This window comes from Opisthocomus hoazin, chromosome 8 (assembly GCF_030867145.1).
Source record: "Opisthocomus hoazin isolate bOpiHoa1 chromosome 8, bOpiHoa1.hap1, whole genome shotgun sequence".
NCBI classification, from domain to species: Eukaryota; Metazoa; Chordata; class Aves; order Opisthocomiformes; family Opisthocomidae; genus Opisthocomus; species Opisthocomus hoazin.
The window spans coordinates 2,749,985-2,767,499 of NC_134421.1; the positions used below are offsets into that span (position 1 = coordinate 2,749,985).

The 17,515-nt window shown below is 43.9% G+C and overlaps 1 protein-coding gene across 12 annotated transcripts in view; it reads right to left on the reverse strand.

Moving 5' to 3' along the window:
* Window positions 1-17,515, reverse strand: part of WNK1 (WNK lysine deficient protein kinase 1) — a 114,912-nt gene that overhangs the window by 3,057 nt on the left and 94,340 nt on the right. For 6 of the 12 annotated variants that reach the window (XM_075428678.1, XM_075428682.1, XM_075428685.1 and 3 more), the window contains 9 exons: window positions 13,457-13,543; window positions 12,699-12,768; window positions 11,143-11,222; window positions 9,950-10,608; window positions 8,803-9,005; window positions 7,389-7,583; window positions 6,038-6,130; window positions 3,495-3,536; window positions 175-362 (listed from right to left, as the gene is read on the reverse strand). In XM_075428678.1, the coding sequence (XP_075284793.1) occupies window positions 175-362; window positions 3,495-3,536; window positions 6,038-6,130; window positions 7,389-7,583; window positions 8,803-9,005; window positions 9,950-10,608; window positions 11,143-11,222; window positions 12,699-12,768; window positions 13,457-13,543 (1,617 nt within the window). The remainder of the gene's footprint in view (window positions 1-174; window positions 363-3,494; window positions 3,537-6,037; window positions 6,131-7,388; window positions 7,584-8,802; window positions 9,006-9,949; window positions 10,609-11,142; window positions 11,223-12,698; window positions 12,769-13,456; window positions 13,544-17,515) is intronic. The other 6 variants (XM_075428684.1, XM_075428689.1, XM_009935460.2 and 3 more) reach the window with 5 other exon arrangements.

A 17,515-nucleotide genomic window follows, 5' to 3' on the forward strand; every position in this document is an offset into this window, starting at 1 on the left:
TCCTCTGCGGTCATCCCCTTCCAGAGCAGACGACACAACCCTGCACGCCAAAGGCCAACGGCTCTCTAGAGCAGCTGCCCACGGTGACCACACTCTAGCCACGTCTGACACCCTGAGGGGATAGCAACACCGCCGACAGTTTCTCACCATAAATGCTGACCAGTGACATCTCACCTCATAGTTGCTATGCCCTTTGCCAACTTTCTTGCCAGACAGGTTCATGGCGTCTCGGGCCCAGTTATCTACCAGCTTGTGCAGGTCGTCGGTGAAAGTCCCCTTCCGGCTCGAGGCGATAGCAGTAGGCTGAGACTGGGGTGCCTGGCTGCTCACTGCAGCCCCGACTGTGTTCGTGCTGCTGGTCCCTACAAATACAAGAAACAGCAATCAAAACTTAGGTTAAAGATCATCTTTCTCCAGGAAATTTAATAATTGCGGTCATGGTACATCAATCAAGAGCCAGTTGCAACGCCATGCAGATTAATTCTAAGTTTCAATTCCAGGACACACTGAAGTGGGAACTACAAGGGCTCCTACAGGCATTTTCTCAGATATGGAGTATTTCATAGACAGGTTTACTTTTCAAGAAGTGCTGCCAGTAGTCATCTTAGGAGGGGAATGGCAGCAGCCTACAGGTCTTTGCAGAGGAAAAAGGAGACTGGATTTCAGCACCGAATGACAGTACAGTCACGGCATTCTCTCATTCTACACCTTTTAATTAGCAGCAGCCACTATCAGCACAGGTCAGTTCCACCTTGGAGGACAACGCTGGATGCTGAATAAGGAGCAGGACAATCAGCACCACCAGCTGCTCTGTAGCAAATTATCTCCACTTTGTAAAATGAAGTGAAAAATTCACCCAGACCACGCAAAAAAGCCACAGTGAGAAACAGCCACTGCTGCTGCCACTAGCTGCCACACGTCTGCTCTTGGCAATAACCAGATGGGACTGCCTTCATCCACCCAACAGCCAGGATCAGCAGGGGAAGTCTGCAACTGCATTACATTTTGCTTTTTGCCTCTGAAAGCATTTTTTTGCCATGATGTTCAGATTTCCTACGTCAGAAGAACAAGAGTTTCAGATGCAAGCCACTAGTACAGCTTAAAGGCGGCAGAAACGAGCGTGGTTCCTCAGACGCGCTTTGACAAGTTTTTCTATTCACCAGGTTGATTGCAAGCACGCAAAAAACCCTTCACATAAATTCCAGGTTTTAGTTCTGCTAGAAAGCTTGCTGGAGATTGTCCTGTAGAAAAGAAAAAATCATCTAGAAGCTTTGTTTTGGATAGCTGCACTATCCCCCTCACACTTAAAAACAAGCAACTGCTCTCAAATTTTGGTTTTTCAAAGGCAGACCTCGTAACAGGACTCCAAGGAACTGCGTATTATCGAGTATCCTAAATTCCCCGGAGTCCTGCGAAGTATCCTCATTTACAGATGTGGAAGTGACAGCTGACCTCTAGGGCAGACTTTTTCTGAAGGACACGGCAGAGGCAGAACAGACCTACGTTTTTCAAACCCACTGTACAAAAACTAAACAACAAAATCAGTACCTGGCCACCGCTGCGCTAAGCCCAGCACTCCTTGCCAGCACACGTCCTCACCTACTCGCTTCTCAACGTTCCTCAAACAGTTCTCTACTTGCTCACTCTGAAGACGGCAACCGGGAAATCCAAGAAAACCCGAGTAGGGTGGACATTTCTGAAGCAAACTGGTTAAAAGTGGAGCATCAAAAACGCCAGCAATGAGAATTCTCTCTCCGTGGCAAAGGCCAAACGCCAGAGCCGCGGTGTCTTGCCTGACAGCTACTTCGTCTGTTCCGCTTCCCCTGGCTACCAGCCGCGTTCCTTGCGACCGCGGTATCAAAGAACGAACCGGCTCCAAACCCCTGCAGGAATGTTGTAGATTGAGGAGTGAATCAGGAAGGTGATGTACTTACTATGCGGGACCAATGAGCAAAGTGTTACTACCTCTAGTAGTGCTGAGGAGGGAAGGATACGTATCCCTCCCACCAGCTCCAGCCCAAGCATGGAAGCGGCTCCCGGCCCGGGTGCTGCAGGCGGGCAGACGCATGCGGCAGCGCACACGAAGAGGAAGGAGCAGGGTTCCCTGCCCAGGGTGTGCAGCTGCAGCTCCCAGGAAGAGCAATAGGAACACACTGGCAGGTGGCAAGGAAAATCCACAGTGAAATCACCAGAACTTTCAGCATGCATCATGTGGAAAGGGCTCACAACGCAGTTATTTAGTAAGAGCAATGATGTGAAAGGTGAAATTAAAGACAAATGAAGCAAAAGCCAGAAAGAGGTACGTGGGGGAGCTGCCAAAACCAGTAATAATCACATTCCACCGTGAGGGTTCATGCAGGGATTGACACGCTCGCTCTCACCCTCTTCCTGATGGTCAGTATCTGCTTTTGATATTTCACAATTCCACTTTAATCAGTAAGTGCAGTGGATCCTGGACCTACGCTGGGAGAGCTTCCTCAGGCCACGGAAGGGAGAGAATCAATCGAGGTATGGTGTATACTACAGCGCAGCGAGATGAAGACGTGAAAGATCAAGTGTTTTGCAAAAGAGTGGACTGGTTGAGAGTGGGAAAGGTGGGAGCTTGTGGGAGCCTTGTCTCCAAAAGTGATTTTTCTTAGGGAGCTCCTACCTCAGGTGACAGACAGAGCAGCTTACACCATTATAGGTGAGCTATGTCATTACTAAAGCTCCCACGTAATGTCATTTTACAAAACAGCTTCTCAGGAATTTCACATTTTAGCTCTGACGTAGCCAGCACCTGCAGAAACTGCCATCCAGAAGAGTCTGAAGAGCAAGCGCTTCAACTGGTAGCATTCAATGGAAACAACCCCCACATTCCTGCTCGGTCACAGCAGCCGTCCCCAGTTCTGCTCTGACACGAAGGGTCTCAAGTGAGACAGGCTTCTCCTTCTCCAGCCTGCTACCTAGAATGCCTTCGTTCTGCCCTTCCAGTCCTCCCCGCTATGAACCAGCGGTCAAAAGACACCTTTAAAACAGTCTTAAATGACACGAGCACACACAGGCTTTTCTAAACGCCTCTTGCTTTGGGAGATACACTGGAGATCTGACAGCTTACTCTTACTCGTTTACAGTGTTGAAGGAGTCTCTGCCATTGGGTCCATCACTGAGGCGAAAAGCCCCATCAGATCTGCAAACCAACCAGCTGCTCAGAGGTACAGCTCTGGCACGTTACAGCGAGCAACTGACCCTGCTGCTCAGTTCGCTCTTCTTAGCGATGAGCAACGAGTTCCACAGTGAAGGTGAGGTTCTGCCTGCCTCCACTCGTCTGCAAGAGCAACAGCCAGGCTATTTATTCAAGATACTAATGACAGAGTACACATTAGAGGGCATAACACAGACAGACAGATGCTGTGCTGGAGACAGAGTCAGGGAGGTAAGGCTTCAGTGACCAGAAAAAGCTGATGAATAGCTTTACAATCAGGAATTCGAGATAACAGAAATAAGATAATTACTACAGAGCTGGTTGCAAGGACAGACTTTTTTCACCATCTTCCCTGAAGCACAAAGAGAGAGTAATTTGTTAAAGATAAGAGAAACAGTGAGAAATGTTTAGTATCAGCAAACAGTACAAAAAGCTTGGTGAGAAACAGAGGACACAGCACAGCAGGGCTCTCGTAGTCACTACTGGGACGTTCTAGGGAAAACCCAAAGACTGGTCTGCCACTGGAATCCGTTGTACTTTCCGAAAGCAAAGTGGCCCAGCCTCCTACGTTTGTTCTTCAGACCTCCAAAACGGTAGGGAAGAATGTCAGGAGACATTGCTGCCACAGCTGGCTGTTGTCACAACAGCAAGTCCATCTCCCATTTTTGTCAGCAAGTAGGAAGCATTTTACAGCTACCAAGGTTCGAGAGGTTTACAATGTAAGAAAGATTTGATAGGTCAAGTGCTCATAGCTTGTCACCCTCCTTTCTCAGATCTGTGGCATAGTCCAGGCATTCCCTGCCAAGCTGTACCACTCTGTTTCTCCAGCTGCACAGTTAAAAAGCATCAGTTACTGCACTGTTTCCTCAACATGGCTGATTCTAACCCAGCACCTTCTCCAGTCGTCACTCTCCACAACAGTCTGCAAGAGCATCTGAAGGACAAGACTCCGGGAAGCAAGCAACCTGCGACAAGCCAAGCGCCAGGCCAAGCTGCGCCATGCCAAGTGTTACCTGCTTTCACAGGACGGCCACAACAAGAGGAACCCATCTCCCTCAGCACCAGGCCCACAAGCAAGAGGTATACATGCCAAAGCACTCGTACAGCCAGATGTTGGTCAATTTGCAGCAAGCCAAGGCCTTCTAAGTAATTGATACATTGGTATGTTCACTTCATTGTCAATTCTAGACCTGGAATGGGTGTTCTTTCCACTCCCCACCACCACAAAGGACAGGCCAGACTACAGAGGATTTTAAAGAGTCATCCTTGGTAAGAATTTAACTTCTTCCAAGGAAGGAGCCACAAATCTTGAGATTGCAGATGTCGGTTACTGCCCACCTGCACATTAATACACCCATCAGACACGCTGAAAGCTGCTCAATTTGAAAAATTCAATGCCATTAGTACTTACACCCCCATGAACCCAACGAAGTGGGCTAGAGGTATCATTGCAAAACTGAACAGCCAGGAACACACGTCCCCTCCCTCCGACTCGCTCCCCTGCTCAGAGGACGGAGCTGGCTGCACGGCAGCTGTCTCTGCAGAAGGCCAGGCCTAGCTCCCGCGCGCAACGCTCCGGCTCAGCCGTGCTACGGCCAACGGCAGCGAGACAGACGCCGCCGATGCGCGGTACCGTCACGCGGGGCAGCCATGGAGGTCTCTTCACAGCACCGCAAGCTCTCACAGATCAAGTCATTCCAGAGGGTGGGAAACCAACGTTGGACATTTAAGGGGTCCAGCCTGCAGAAGCAGCATGGGAGGTGTTGCAGCACTCCCAACAGAAAGCATCACAGCAGCAGCCTCGGCTCAAGCACATCATTATTTCAACCACATCAGAAGTTTGAGGCTCTCTGGTAAATCTGGCCTAATGGAAGTACCAAAGAAAGGGTCTGAACAGGGCTGCAAGGGAACTCAGGAGAGTTGACAGGACGTCTGAAGATGCCTATTTACCCACCTCTAGTGCTATTTGTTGCACATTTAGCGTTATTTCCAACTCACAGAATCATAGAATGGTTTGGGTTGGAAGGGACCTTAAGATCCTCTGGTTCCAACCCCCCTGCCATGGGCAGGGACGTCTTACACTGTGTAAGGTAAGTGTGTAATTCTCAGTAAGAACTCACACTAAGTTCAGTCTCTAATTCACAGTAAGAACTTCTAAACCTGGGCCAATTAGTAGGTAAGGATCTTCTGAGTTTGCCTGAAAATATTCTCCAAGTATTTAAAGCCCTCAACACTTCGATCTTTAGCTACCCATCTGCTAACCAACAGGAGGAGTGGGGCTGAACTGCCTACAGGTGGCATCCATGCTCTGCACTGTGATCAGCACTAGCGCTGAGGACACAAAGCCACCTCCAGCTGGCACAGGGAGCATACTGCCAACACGTTCCCCCCCCAGTCACATAGTAGTTGGACACTATTGTAATTTGGAAAACAAATCTTCCTCACTGTTCCACTAGAAAGACTGCCTCCCCTTCACGTCTCACATCAGCTAACACACACTGAAGCGTAATCACTAAGGCAGGCCAAAAGAAAATGCCAATGCACCCACAACTTTGCTAACTCTCCCCAGTTTCTGTCATTTCACTGAACTGTCCTGATAAAGTTTCCACCAAAAGCTTAGAGAAAATGAGCGCTTATTATTATGAGTTTAACAACAGAGAACACCTAACACGAGAACCCAAACTTCTCAAGGTGTGTTCAGAGCAGCAGCTCAGCTGAGCCATGGGATGGGAGGGAAACACAAGGTGGCAGATGAGAATGGGCTGCATGAAACAGATCCAAGCAGCAAGAAAAAAAAAAAAAATAAAAGACAAAACAAAAACCAGACAAGGAAGGAGTAAAGGTGTTACACACAAAGAGCCAAGCAGGGCGTACTCAGAAATCGGGTCCTCCTGCCACCAGGCTTGAACGTCACTCTCTCAGATGCACAGTTAAACTTCGCACAGCCTGTGAGAAAACAAAAACGGGAAGAACAGAGAAAGGAGAGGAAGAGACAGAACACCACTACAAGATGTTAGCAACTTGAGGTTGGAAGGGTGAAATGCATTAACATGACACACAAGAATAGGCCTCAAAGTGTGGACCAGAGAGTATGCAGACAACATACGGAGTGAAGAGACTCCCTCCAACACCTCCAAACATTAGGCCAAGTTTGCAGTGTTGCTCTCCAGTACATAACCCAACAATAAGGTTGCAATCTCTAGGAAAGCCAAATCCTGGCAAAAGTATCCAACTGTAAAACAGTACTGCACAACTCTAGACACGGGGAGATGATTCAAGTACCTCCAAAATACTTGAAACAGTTCACTAAAAACACACCTATAGAAAATTCTTCCAAAAAGTCTGTTTCCACTCTCTGTCTGTACTTCTCCAACTCAGCAAAAGCATGCATTAGAATTGATGTATTCAGTCAGCCTATGGCAAAGCTTTCCAAAAAGATGTTCAAGGGGAGAAAAACTCGAACAGCCAAGCTTAGAGAAGTAAAGGAATCAAACGATCAGCCCCTTAACGACTGGCAAGCAAAAAAGCCCTCCCTACCAAATAAATCAGAGCTGTGTCTGAGAAATTCATTGGTAGCACACTAATAACAAGGAGTCCACAACTTGAGTAATGAACAACTTATTCCCACCATTCCATCCTCCTACACTGACTCTTCCTTCCAAGATAATCCTTTAACTCACAATTGCAGAACATCAGCTTTTTTTACCTTCTATTGTTAAAAAATTAATTGACAGAAACAGTCAAAGCTGTTTGGAAGTCTAAAAGGACTCTGAGTCTTCAGATATTTCCTACCATTTCAATTAGCTGTTAACACCAAAGCTGCTCTGCCCCTTCCTTAGTCATACTTTCACATTTCCAACTCCCCATTCTCATCTGCCTCCTCACGCCCTCAGCCAATACTTTCCTGAGGTCAGCAGAACATTGCTTGCCACCACCTTACTGCACTCTCTTGTATTCTCCTTGGTGCTTTCGTTACAGCCGACAGGGCCATGCACTATATATTCATTACTTCAACAGCCTCACACTTCATCTATGTGAGAAGGTAGAAACCTAGTTGCAAAAAACACCCTTATAGCCTTCATGCATAGGTTGGAGACTACCAAACTACTTTATGCTATGTATTAAATCTCAAGTGCCAAGCTGATCGTTTGTTCACCAGTAACAAAGGTGCAAGACTCGACACTAATTCCATTTCCAGTCTTACCTTGGCCTGGTGCCGAAAGGCTTGGTACCGAAAGGGCACCATCACTGGTAAAGGCAGAGTAGAGATTTTCGCTAGAAGGTGAAGGTTTGAGGGGCTGTAACAAGTGGTTCTGCCCAGTCTCTGGCACACTACCAGGAGGATGAAGAGTCTGCTGTGGGGGCAAGACTGATGGTGCGCTTTGAGCTGACAGATTGCCTAGAGGAAGAAGGTAAAAAGTCGTTCACCGTTTCGGTTTCCCCACATCATTTTTGAAGCTTCTGTCATCGTTCCCAAGGGACAGGAGGAAAAACAGAGGAAAGTTTGACTGGAGCATTTACTGGGGAGCAAAGTCACTACTACGTAACTCCATTGATCAGTTGAGCTATTATGCCATTGATACAGGAAAAGGTGCTGTGCTGGGGGAGAAGAGGCTACCATCCTCCAGCCAAGTGTGAAAATCCAGGCAAGAGACAGGGGGACAGGGGGAGGGGAGTATTCCAGTTTCTGAGAAAGCAGTAAAGAAAAATTCTTACTGACTCAAGTTTTCAGGCAACTCTGTACTAGCTCACCGTCACATGCTCACACACAGCTCCACTATCAGAACAGAACAGAAGTGAGCAGCCAGGGTGCCTGGATACAGAAACCGCAGCACGATGTGGAATCGCCAAAGTGAGCGTGCAGGAAGCAGCACCAAGTATTTCTGCTCAGCGCTAGCCCTCCAACATTGTTTACTCCAAGCTACCGGATTTGAGAGACCTCTACAATTACCCAGCAAGCGCCTGGCATCCACGTCATTCAAACAGTAAACAGAACTATTTTTCCAAGTTCTGCTTATTATAAAAATGGTTTAGTAAGAAAGGAAGCCTTGACAATTGAAACTTTCTCAATTTGTAAGTACAAAAAAAAAAATCACAACATTAGAATTATCACTATTTTAACATCCATCAATTGTGACTAAGTTTCTCAAGTGTAAGGACACTAGCAATACTATGCTTAAGTGTTACTAACGTAGGGAGAAAAAAAAAAATCTCTGAAGATGACTGAAAAGACCAGCCCCATTCTACAAAATCAGTTTTAGGAGGGAACAAGAGAGTTAATCTTGAAAAAAGAAGATTAAAAAAATAAATCAAAGTTTTCCCCCCGTACTGTGGATTTACACTTTTCTTCCTAGTCAGGCCTGTGACTAATCTCTAAAAACAACTTTAAAACTTCTCTTACAGAACAATGTAACATGATCTTTCCGTAGACTGCAAAAGTCACAAGCAAGACTACCAAACAGCAAAAGCGATTTCCCAAATGATCTAGTAATCCAGGCAGTGGAGTAACTGGAACACACACACCCCCCCGCTCCAACAGACAAGACAGACACAGACCTCAGACTGAGAGACAGCACCCTGTCCACGTTATCTACTCAAAAAATTGAAGAAAGTCTGACCTGATAGCTGCGGGCTCTTATTTCCCTGGGAGCTGCTCCGACTGGACTTGCTGCTTTTGCCTTTAGTAGGTCGTCTCCTCCTTCCTGAAAGGGGTGCAGCAGGGGGAATAATTACCGCAGGTGGGGCCTTTCCCAATTTCACATACAGTGACTCAATCTCCTGCTTCTGGCGACTCTGCAGCTCCTGGATCTCTTTAAGGTGCCTAACAAGTTACAAAAGAGTATGACTTAAAAAAAAATTATATGTATATACCTGTGTGCATACGAACCCTCCCCTCCAGTCAAGCTTGACCAGCTTACTTGGTTAAACGCCCACTAACTAACATTTAAGAAAGGAGAAAGTCAGTCTTTTCCACAAACCACCACTGAATGTACTTGGCAGAACACTTGCCATTTTCTATTCCCTGGCTAGAATTCCAACACAAAGTTCCCAACACTCTAACCATAAAACCAGGATAAATGGAAGTACAAACAAGAACATATACCTACTGCAGCAGGTCAACTATTTCAGCATTAACATGCTACAGGAACAGCTAAACTACTTATTTGAGGAGACACATGGCCTTGGAGACGTTTACATTTGTATTTCTTCAGGTTTTTCAGAGCAGTTGCATACACAAGATTTAAAATCGCTAGCTGCCCTAAAAACTGCTCAACCTTCAGTATAAATAAATTAGGTCGCCTCGCTTGACTTTAAATTTTTTCCTAAGCCAACAAGGATTCCTCAGGAAAAGGTGAACCATTAGAAATGCCAGAAACGCGTATTAGAAATGCAGAGTTGTGTGTCATTTTCAAATGAGACACCACTATTCCCACTAAATAAGCTTCCATGATATGCAAAAGCTTCTATACATCTGCAGTCTTACCTACCCATCGCGCAGCTATCAATCTACATAAACACACTCGACAGGTTAGAAACTTAAGCACAGCAAGCACGTATCTACATTTTTTGTTATAATTACGTGCTGCTTTCCCATGAAAGAATCTTACTTCCCACAAACACTGACAATGGGTCCTGCCATTTAGCAAAGGTTGAGTCTTTTAAAAAATTTGCTTCTGTTCTTTGTGAAAAGTAGAAGTACAGATGAAATTCACGTTAACCCCGTTACATATTTCATACATGACCACACAAGGAAAAAAGCCTTACTTCTCCCGTAACCGACGGAGTTCCAACTTCAAGTCTTCATCTTCAATATCCGACTCGTTGTCGCTGCTCATGTAGGAAGAGTTGAACGAGTTGCTGAGGCTCTGGACGGGGAGGCTGATCTTTGACCCCAGGGGCTGCAGGGAGTCTGGGCTCCCCGAGCCGTCATCCAAATCCTTAGCCATCCCGCTTAAGAAGGCGGCCTCCGGTTCGGAGGACGGACCGTTCATGTGTGGGGACTGCCTTGACTCCAGCTCTTTCTTCGGAGCTGCAGCTGAAGCAGCAACTTGTTCCAAGTCCACAGAGAGAGGAAGAGTCATTGGCTCTTTCTCTGCACAGCTGACCTCATCCCGAGTCTTCGACACCGCAAAGCGCCCCACTTGATCCGTTGTTGTTGTTACCTGAAAGCGCCCGACCTTCGTAGGCTGACCAACATCTACTGGTAATTGCAGCACGGGAACTGTTTGAGGAATGCCATCTACCACATCCAAGGAAGCGTCGGCAACAGCCTCACTTTTCCGACCGCCAGCCTGCTTTACCAGTGTACTCTCTGGGCTACTGCCAGAAAGCGATGAAGAATCAGTGGAGGTGGTTTCAAATTGCACCGGCTTAGTTTCAGGTTTGTCACCCTCTTTCAGCACATCATCCACTGCCACGGACACCTAGCAGAGAAATGCAATCATACAGGCTTTCTTAGTTCTTCCTTAACACGATGTTTTTGTTTTCCCTTTCTATCAAGATGGGGAAATTTATTTCCTTGGTATGCCACAAATCAAACTACTGCTTCCCCGCAAGTAACACACTGCCACACAAAATAGCAGTTCTAAGCAATCTGGAGGATTAACATCAAGAAAAACAGCAGATTCAGAGGGGACTGCCTTCACAAATGGGACAAAATACAGTGACCACCTGAGTCTGCTAGCCAAAAAGCAGCTGACACTAAAGATCAAGACCAACAGTCACACAGCCACGGCCTGACATGGTGAAATGCTGCGTTCACAGTTGGAGACCTGCAGCATCTAGGGCAATCTCTGCCCTGGATGCAGACAGTATCTGCACAAAGCACCGTGTTCACAAGACCAACGTGGACTTTTTCTGCTGACAGCAAAGCCCACCACGAGGCACACTGAGCTGGCACTAGGCAGGAACTGCCAAGTGAAGATCTTCAACAGCCAAATCCGTTGAAGACCACCTACCTGAAATCGTCCCATCTTCAGAACCCCAGCTCCTGCTGCGGCGGCCATAGCACCACTCTCTCCACCGCACGATGCTGAAGCTAAGGAACAGGAGAACGGGATTAAGAAGAAAACAAGCAACAAATTACTTGAACTCCAACCATTTCTTTCCACCTACTTCAAACTCAACTATCAGTTAAGTCCTAACAGGCCGCTAGATTCATGGAACCTGACTTGTTTTTTCCAACTTTAGCATACAGAATATCAAACCACAATGTTAAAGTGAAGTATTTTTCTATAAAGTTTCCCTGCACAGTATTACTTGCTAAAAGTGCATTTCTGGGGTAGCACTAAAAACAAAAAAAGACTGATTGCAAACAGGGATGTGAAATAGCCAAAGAACAAAAAGCAGAACTAAAATTTTTGTAAGAAAAAGCTTATTTTAATGCAATACTCACACAGACTACCTAAATTTCACAAACACTGGAGACAATTTATTAACAGAACAGTGGTAAGTTGAAGAAATGCTATAAACCACATTTAATCAAAGCAATCTATCCAAAGTTTTCAGAGCTGGATTCTTAGGTGTCAGCTCCTAGTTTTTTTGCTGGCAGTATACAGTTACAAAGCTGAGAAATAACATTCTATTTTTACATCACTTCTATTGGAGAGGTTGCTGTGTTTATTAGGCAATTTCCCAGTTTGTTTACTTGTACCTTCTAAACTTTAGCAGGCAAAACCCAACCTCATTTTCTAGCAGACACGTAAGTTCTACAGTATAGCTCACTACCAGCATACCAAAATGGGAATATTCTATTTTCCTACTGGTTTTATTAGCTTTTGAAGGTTTGTCACTGAACTTCAGAGGCACATGCAAGTTAAATAATGTTTACTAGCTAGTTCAGAAATAATTTTAGTACCACTTTAACGGTTTCTTTTAAACAATTAAGATTTTTAAAATTAGAACAATTAGGGGAATACCGACAGGAAAAGTCCCAGACTATTTTGCAAGTTGTTGGGTCCCACCCCGCCATCCCCAGTCATTGATCATTCAGACTTCAATTGCTGACCATCCAGTCAACCTTCAGTTATTCTAAAGTAGCCAAAGCTTTCCTTACTAACTTTCTTAAATTTTTAGTAGTTTAACCTTCATTTCTCAATTTCAATAGAAAGCAAACACTCAAGTTAGGAAGAGGTATCCTACATCTAGAACACAGCACGATGATGCAAAATGAGAAGTCTTACTGTTGTTGCTGAGAAGCCACAAGGCAGAAAACAGTTCCTTCAAATCCTGAAGCTGTACCTTAGCAGCATACTGGAGATTATTTGCAAGTCTTAACCTAGCGTATTTGACAGCTTTACACCCTAAATGAGTTACTATTATATGCATATGTCATTACCCTGTCCTGGCCTACAGTGGAAAATTCCAGTCTAGTTACTAAGAACTAATACGACCCTTAAGGAATTGCCATTGCATGACTTACTAAAAAGGCTATATCCTTCCAAGTTGCTAGTCTGTTCAATCTGGTTATACCTCCACGCTGAGAAACCATCTAAAACACTCCAGGTTGCCTTACCGTCCTTCAGAGACTGTGCTGCTGAAGACACCAGCCCGGTAACTGTTGTAGATGCTACTGAGGGCACAGACTACAGGTTCAAGAGGGGAAAACAAAATAAAATTCAGTTAAAAGAAACAGCAGTTTGACTGAATGCCAACACATCTACCATCCTGCATATTACATAATCTTACATTTTCACTAGGATCAAAGTATGACCCACAACCAGAAAAATGCAAGATATTTTAACCTCCAAAGCAAGCAACATCAGCAAGAGATTCTGCATGCTTTACAACCCTGAGGCTGTCAGCAGAACACCCCCTTTCGCTTTGCAGAAGTAATGCATAAGCAGCCGCTTGGAGATCACAATGTCCATCATTATCTTCATTTTGTATTGAAGTTTATTATTATAGTCTTTTAACATTTCAGATCCACGCTTTAAACATCCCTCCCAAATTCAGACTGACATATCACATACTGCTTGTTTCGTGCTCTTTCCCCTTATTCCCTTGTCACTTCCCCTTCTAGTTTGGTGGCATTAACAACATCACCAGAAAAGCTGGATTAAGAACTAATACCAAAACCAGCCTCAGGAAAGAATATATCGCAACATACAGATTTTTCCTATTTTTGTTGACTCAGTCCCACAAACTCTTCGTTTTTCTTTTTAAAAGTCTAGAGACTGGTGTAGGGATATTAAAGGCAGTGACCTAAGGGCATGACCTTGAGAAAACACTGAAGTTTTTCAAGACTACTAAACTCCAACATTGCAAACGTACACAGGCAGGAGAAGATGTCACTGGAACGGTCTCCGGACTAAGGGTTCTTCTCAGTTTAGCATCCAGATCTTCCAGGGGCTGTTGGGACTGAGACAGGAAACATTAAACAGCTGTCCCAGCTCAGGAGAAATACATCACATGCCAGAAACAGCCATATTTAATACTAAAATACAAAGCAGTCAGTACAACTTCCATATTTCTATCATGTTCCCTTCCGACATGTTTACATTTAGCATGTATAGAACAGTAATACTGGAAGCAATTTAAGCAACACATCTGGTAAAAAACAGAAAAGACGCATTAACTGGAACTTCTGTTCTTCCTGAAGTTAGCATAAAGTTTGCATTCCCACTCTTAAGAACTGAGCAAAGATGCTGCAAGCCTCCAAGCTCTACATTTTTCAGTTGGAGGATAACGGAGGCAATTTGTATCATGAATTATCAAAAACCTTGAAGAATGTAAATCAGAAAAAAAAAAACCACAGGAAAAAAAAACTCCTAAATATGCCCATAACTTCAAAAGCCAGCATGGATAAAGCAAGATTGAGGATAACACAAAATTAAAAAAAAAAAATAAAAACACACACCACTTCCAGATAGCTGCTTGGAGGGAACTTGGATGGATGGACTTGAGGAGTGAGAGGGGCAGAATCTCTCTCAAGTATGCTTATTGCTTAGATTTTAGCTATTTGAGTTGGCATCCAAGGTGTTTTTCAAACTTGGCCAACTGAATTGGAGAAGAGCAGAAGAATTGCCTAAAAATCTCTTGAAGATAAGAAAAAGTTCGTATTCACTCAAAATTAGTAATTAGGGCCATACACCCATAAGATCCACAGGGAAAAATAAAGTGTTGGCAGATATCACTAAGTTGCAGTTCTGACCCTATTGAGTAGAAATTTCTATCCAAACTTTAGGATCATTACTTTTTCCAAGTCTTTTATATCAAAAAGCTAGATCTGTTTTTAGAACTGAAGCTGAGATCACAGCAACAAAAACACATTAGCTTCTGCTTTCAAGAAACCCAAACTTTAAGGTACCCAGTAGCATCAAGATGCTTTCAATGGGTTGCCAGGACAACGTTGTTCCTCAATTGTGGGGATTTCAAAACACAACCAAAAAACCTAAGAATAAACAATAAACCCTGTATCAATTTCATCCAAATAAAAAAAAAAAAGCACAAGCTGATGCAGACCTCTGACTATTCAGAAATCCAAACGCTTAACAGACAAGTGAGCTAATTTAACTCAATAATACTGTAAAATAAAGAGGACATTTCAATGGAAATACTGTACAATTCTCATCACATGCTCACAAGAAGATATTTGCTTCAAGTAAGCAAAGAGCTGAGTTATCAGCACGATCAGCAAATAAAGATTTCCTTATGGAACAAGGGTAGCAAAATAAAGGTTAAGAAATTAATCTAAATACACTTTAAAAAGCAATTAAGGAATAAACAGAACAGGTATTTAAGACTAAGGAACACACTGCCCAAAACTGGTCTTGAGATGACACGTACTTTGTCTGCAAATTAGGAGTCTGGTACTAAGGACGGACACAAAAAACAAAGTTGTGTAACGAGCTACTGACAGCAGCAGTAAGGACGGCCAGCCTGGCTACTTTAAGACAAGCCAGTAATTTTCCAGACAGTATTATGTGACAGCAGCAAATGCTCTTCACACTCAATTAGATTTGATCCAGCTGGTCTCCTCCAATTTTGTCTCACTCCTAGACAGGCTTTCGAGTTCAAATGAGAAATGAAATTGGGTATGCTGTTTGCAAAGGACAAGAAGCAACGGATTTGTATTTGTGCCTCTTCCATACCACAACTCCTGACAGAAATACCTACAACAAACGGGAAGAAGCCTTCTGCAGCGGTACAGTGGCTTGATGGCTACAAGTGCCTGGAGTTTGGGGGAAGACATGACTAACACACCCAGTTCTAAGCAATGACAATAAAAATGACTACAAACTTTGTGTGACTGATTTCAACCAGCTGCCCCCAAATCTATTTGCTACCCTTGCTCACAGTAAGAACGCAGGTAAAAATTATCACCAAATTGTCCTTGTCTCCTCTTCAGCAAAGCCGTGCTACAGAACAAACTGACTGAAAGGCATAACCAGCTTCTGCCTCCAGAAGCCAGAAGGAAAAAAAGGTCACTAGCATCTTCCAGCTCTACGTGAGTCAGTCAGCTTCCCGCCCAGCTTGGAGGCAGAAGACACCCATTTGCCCATTACTCACAGGGCAGGAATATGGCCCCTGTTCACCCTGCTAGAAAGAACCTGCACAAAACCCAATACAGCAGCACTCCTTTCCCTGACAGGTTTCCAGAGCCCTACCTTTGCTTTCATAGTTTTCTTCAATAGTAAGAGCACAAATTTCTGCCTTTTCACACTGAATAATACTTTCCAAGTAGTGGGCTGATTCTCATTGCTTACAAAAGATTTAAATATGTTTCAATTAATAAGAAGAAACAACCAAGAAGCAGTTCCAGAGACAGAGGCCATCTGTGAGGACTCCTTGATTAAGGTCACCGATTGGCATTTGCTCCATCAGATGAAGACCAAGAAGGTGGTAGCACAGGAATAAGCCAGGATGAGACATCAACTTTTGGCACATTCTAACTTAGGTCCACGAGATTGTTTCCATCCTAACCTCCAGGACACACTCTATGCAAACAGACTAAGAGAGGTTCTCAAGATATCACAAAATAATGGTGTTTACTGGGAGAATTAAAGAAACTGCTGAATAAAGACACACAGACAGCAGTTGAGGAAAAACACTGGAGAAGTTAAAAAGGAACTATTAATGTCATAACCAACACAAAACTACACAAAAGCAGCTAACATGCCCTGCTGCTCTACTCATGTCTTTAGAGCCAGGTAATACCATGGTTCTCACATTTGAAAGACAGAAGTGGGAATACTATTCCAATGGTATCTTTTAAGATTAGTACCCTAATATATGTAGTTCAGGTTTTACAGTTTTAGCTGTAGAACATGAGCCATGGCAGTTCACTAACCGAAGTTGCCCTAGCAGAGTCTAAATTTGCAATTTTCTAACACTATTCCTTTGTATGACAGTCAGCTTAGACCCTTTCAGACAGAAGTTTTCTCACCAAGCTGTTGTAAATCCCAAAACAGGGACAGCTTGCAAAGAACTAAAATGACCTTTTAAGTTTATTTTAAATTCCCTCCCACAGGTAAAACTTGAATTCAAGAGCTCCATTGAAGAGATGAGAGGGAGGATGTTGCCAGAGCAATATGGAGAGGACTTTATCAAGGTTAGCTCAGTTTGCACTGAAATTCTCAACAGTCAAGAAAACAAAAATGAAATCAAACCATAATGCTAACAAAGTGTTGTACAAATTTTCATACTGTAGCTATTTTATTAGAATTACTTTAAAATTGTAGTCAAGACTTAAGTGAATAATTCCTTTCTATAAGAGGACAGACTAATTCAAGCGTAGTTTTTGGACACATTCTAAGACTATTCAGTGTGGAGTTCAGCCACAGGTGGAAGAGGTTAATCCTGTAAGAAGCACGCGTACACAGGAAACACCAGATTTAAGACAAAATTACTGTGAGCCTTCAGCAGGCACCATTAGGTACCCACTTGAATCATATCTCCTTCACAGGTTTGGATATATTAAAGTGCACTTGGCACAGAATTATCACCCCTTTTTTATAATTCCACAGAAAGCCATCTTTGTGTTTATTCACAAACTTCTTTCAACAGTAGTACAGCTCTGTCTCATGGGTTTGGTTTGCTTATGTTTTCAGCTCTTCTTTGCACGTTGAAGTGTAGTGTTCCCGTGTTACATCTCCTTATACAGCACTTAGAAGATCCGTGAAACAGTTTTGTCTACAGTTCTTTCAGTTACAGGGTGGAGGGTTTTTCCTATTTTTTTTAAACACAAGCGAATACAGATTTGATCTTTGTGGTCCTGAGCTGATCACCTGCTGAATTTACATACAAAATACCCAAGCTAACTGCTGCATACAACGACAGATTCAGAACAAGGGAAGCCACTGTTACATTTCAACTTGTGTTTATGATCAG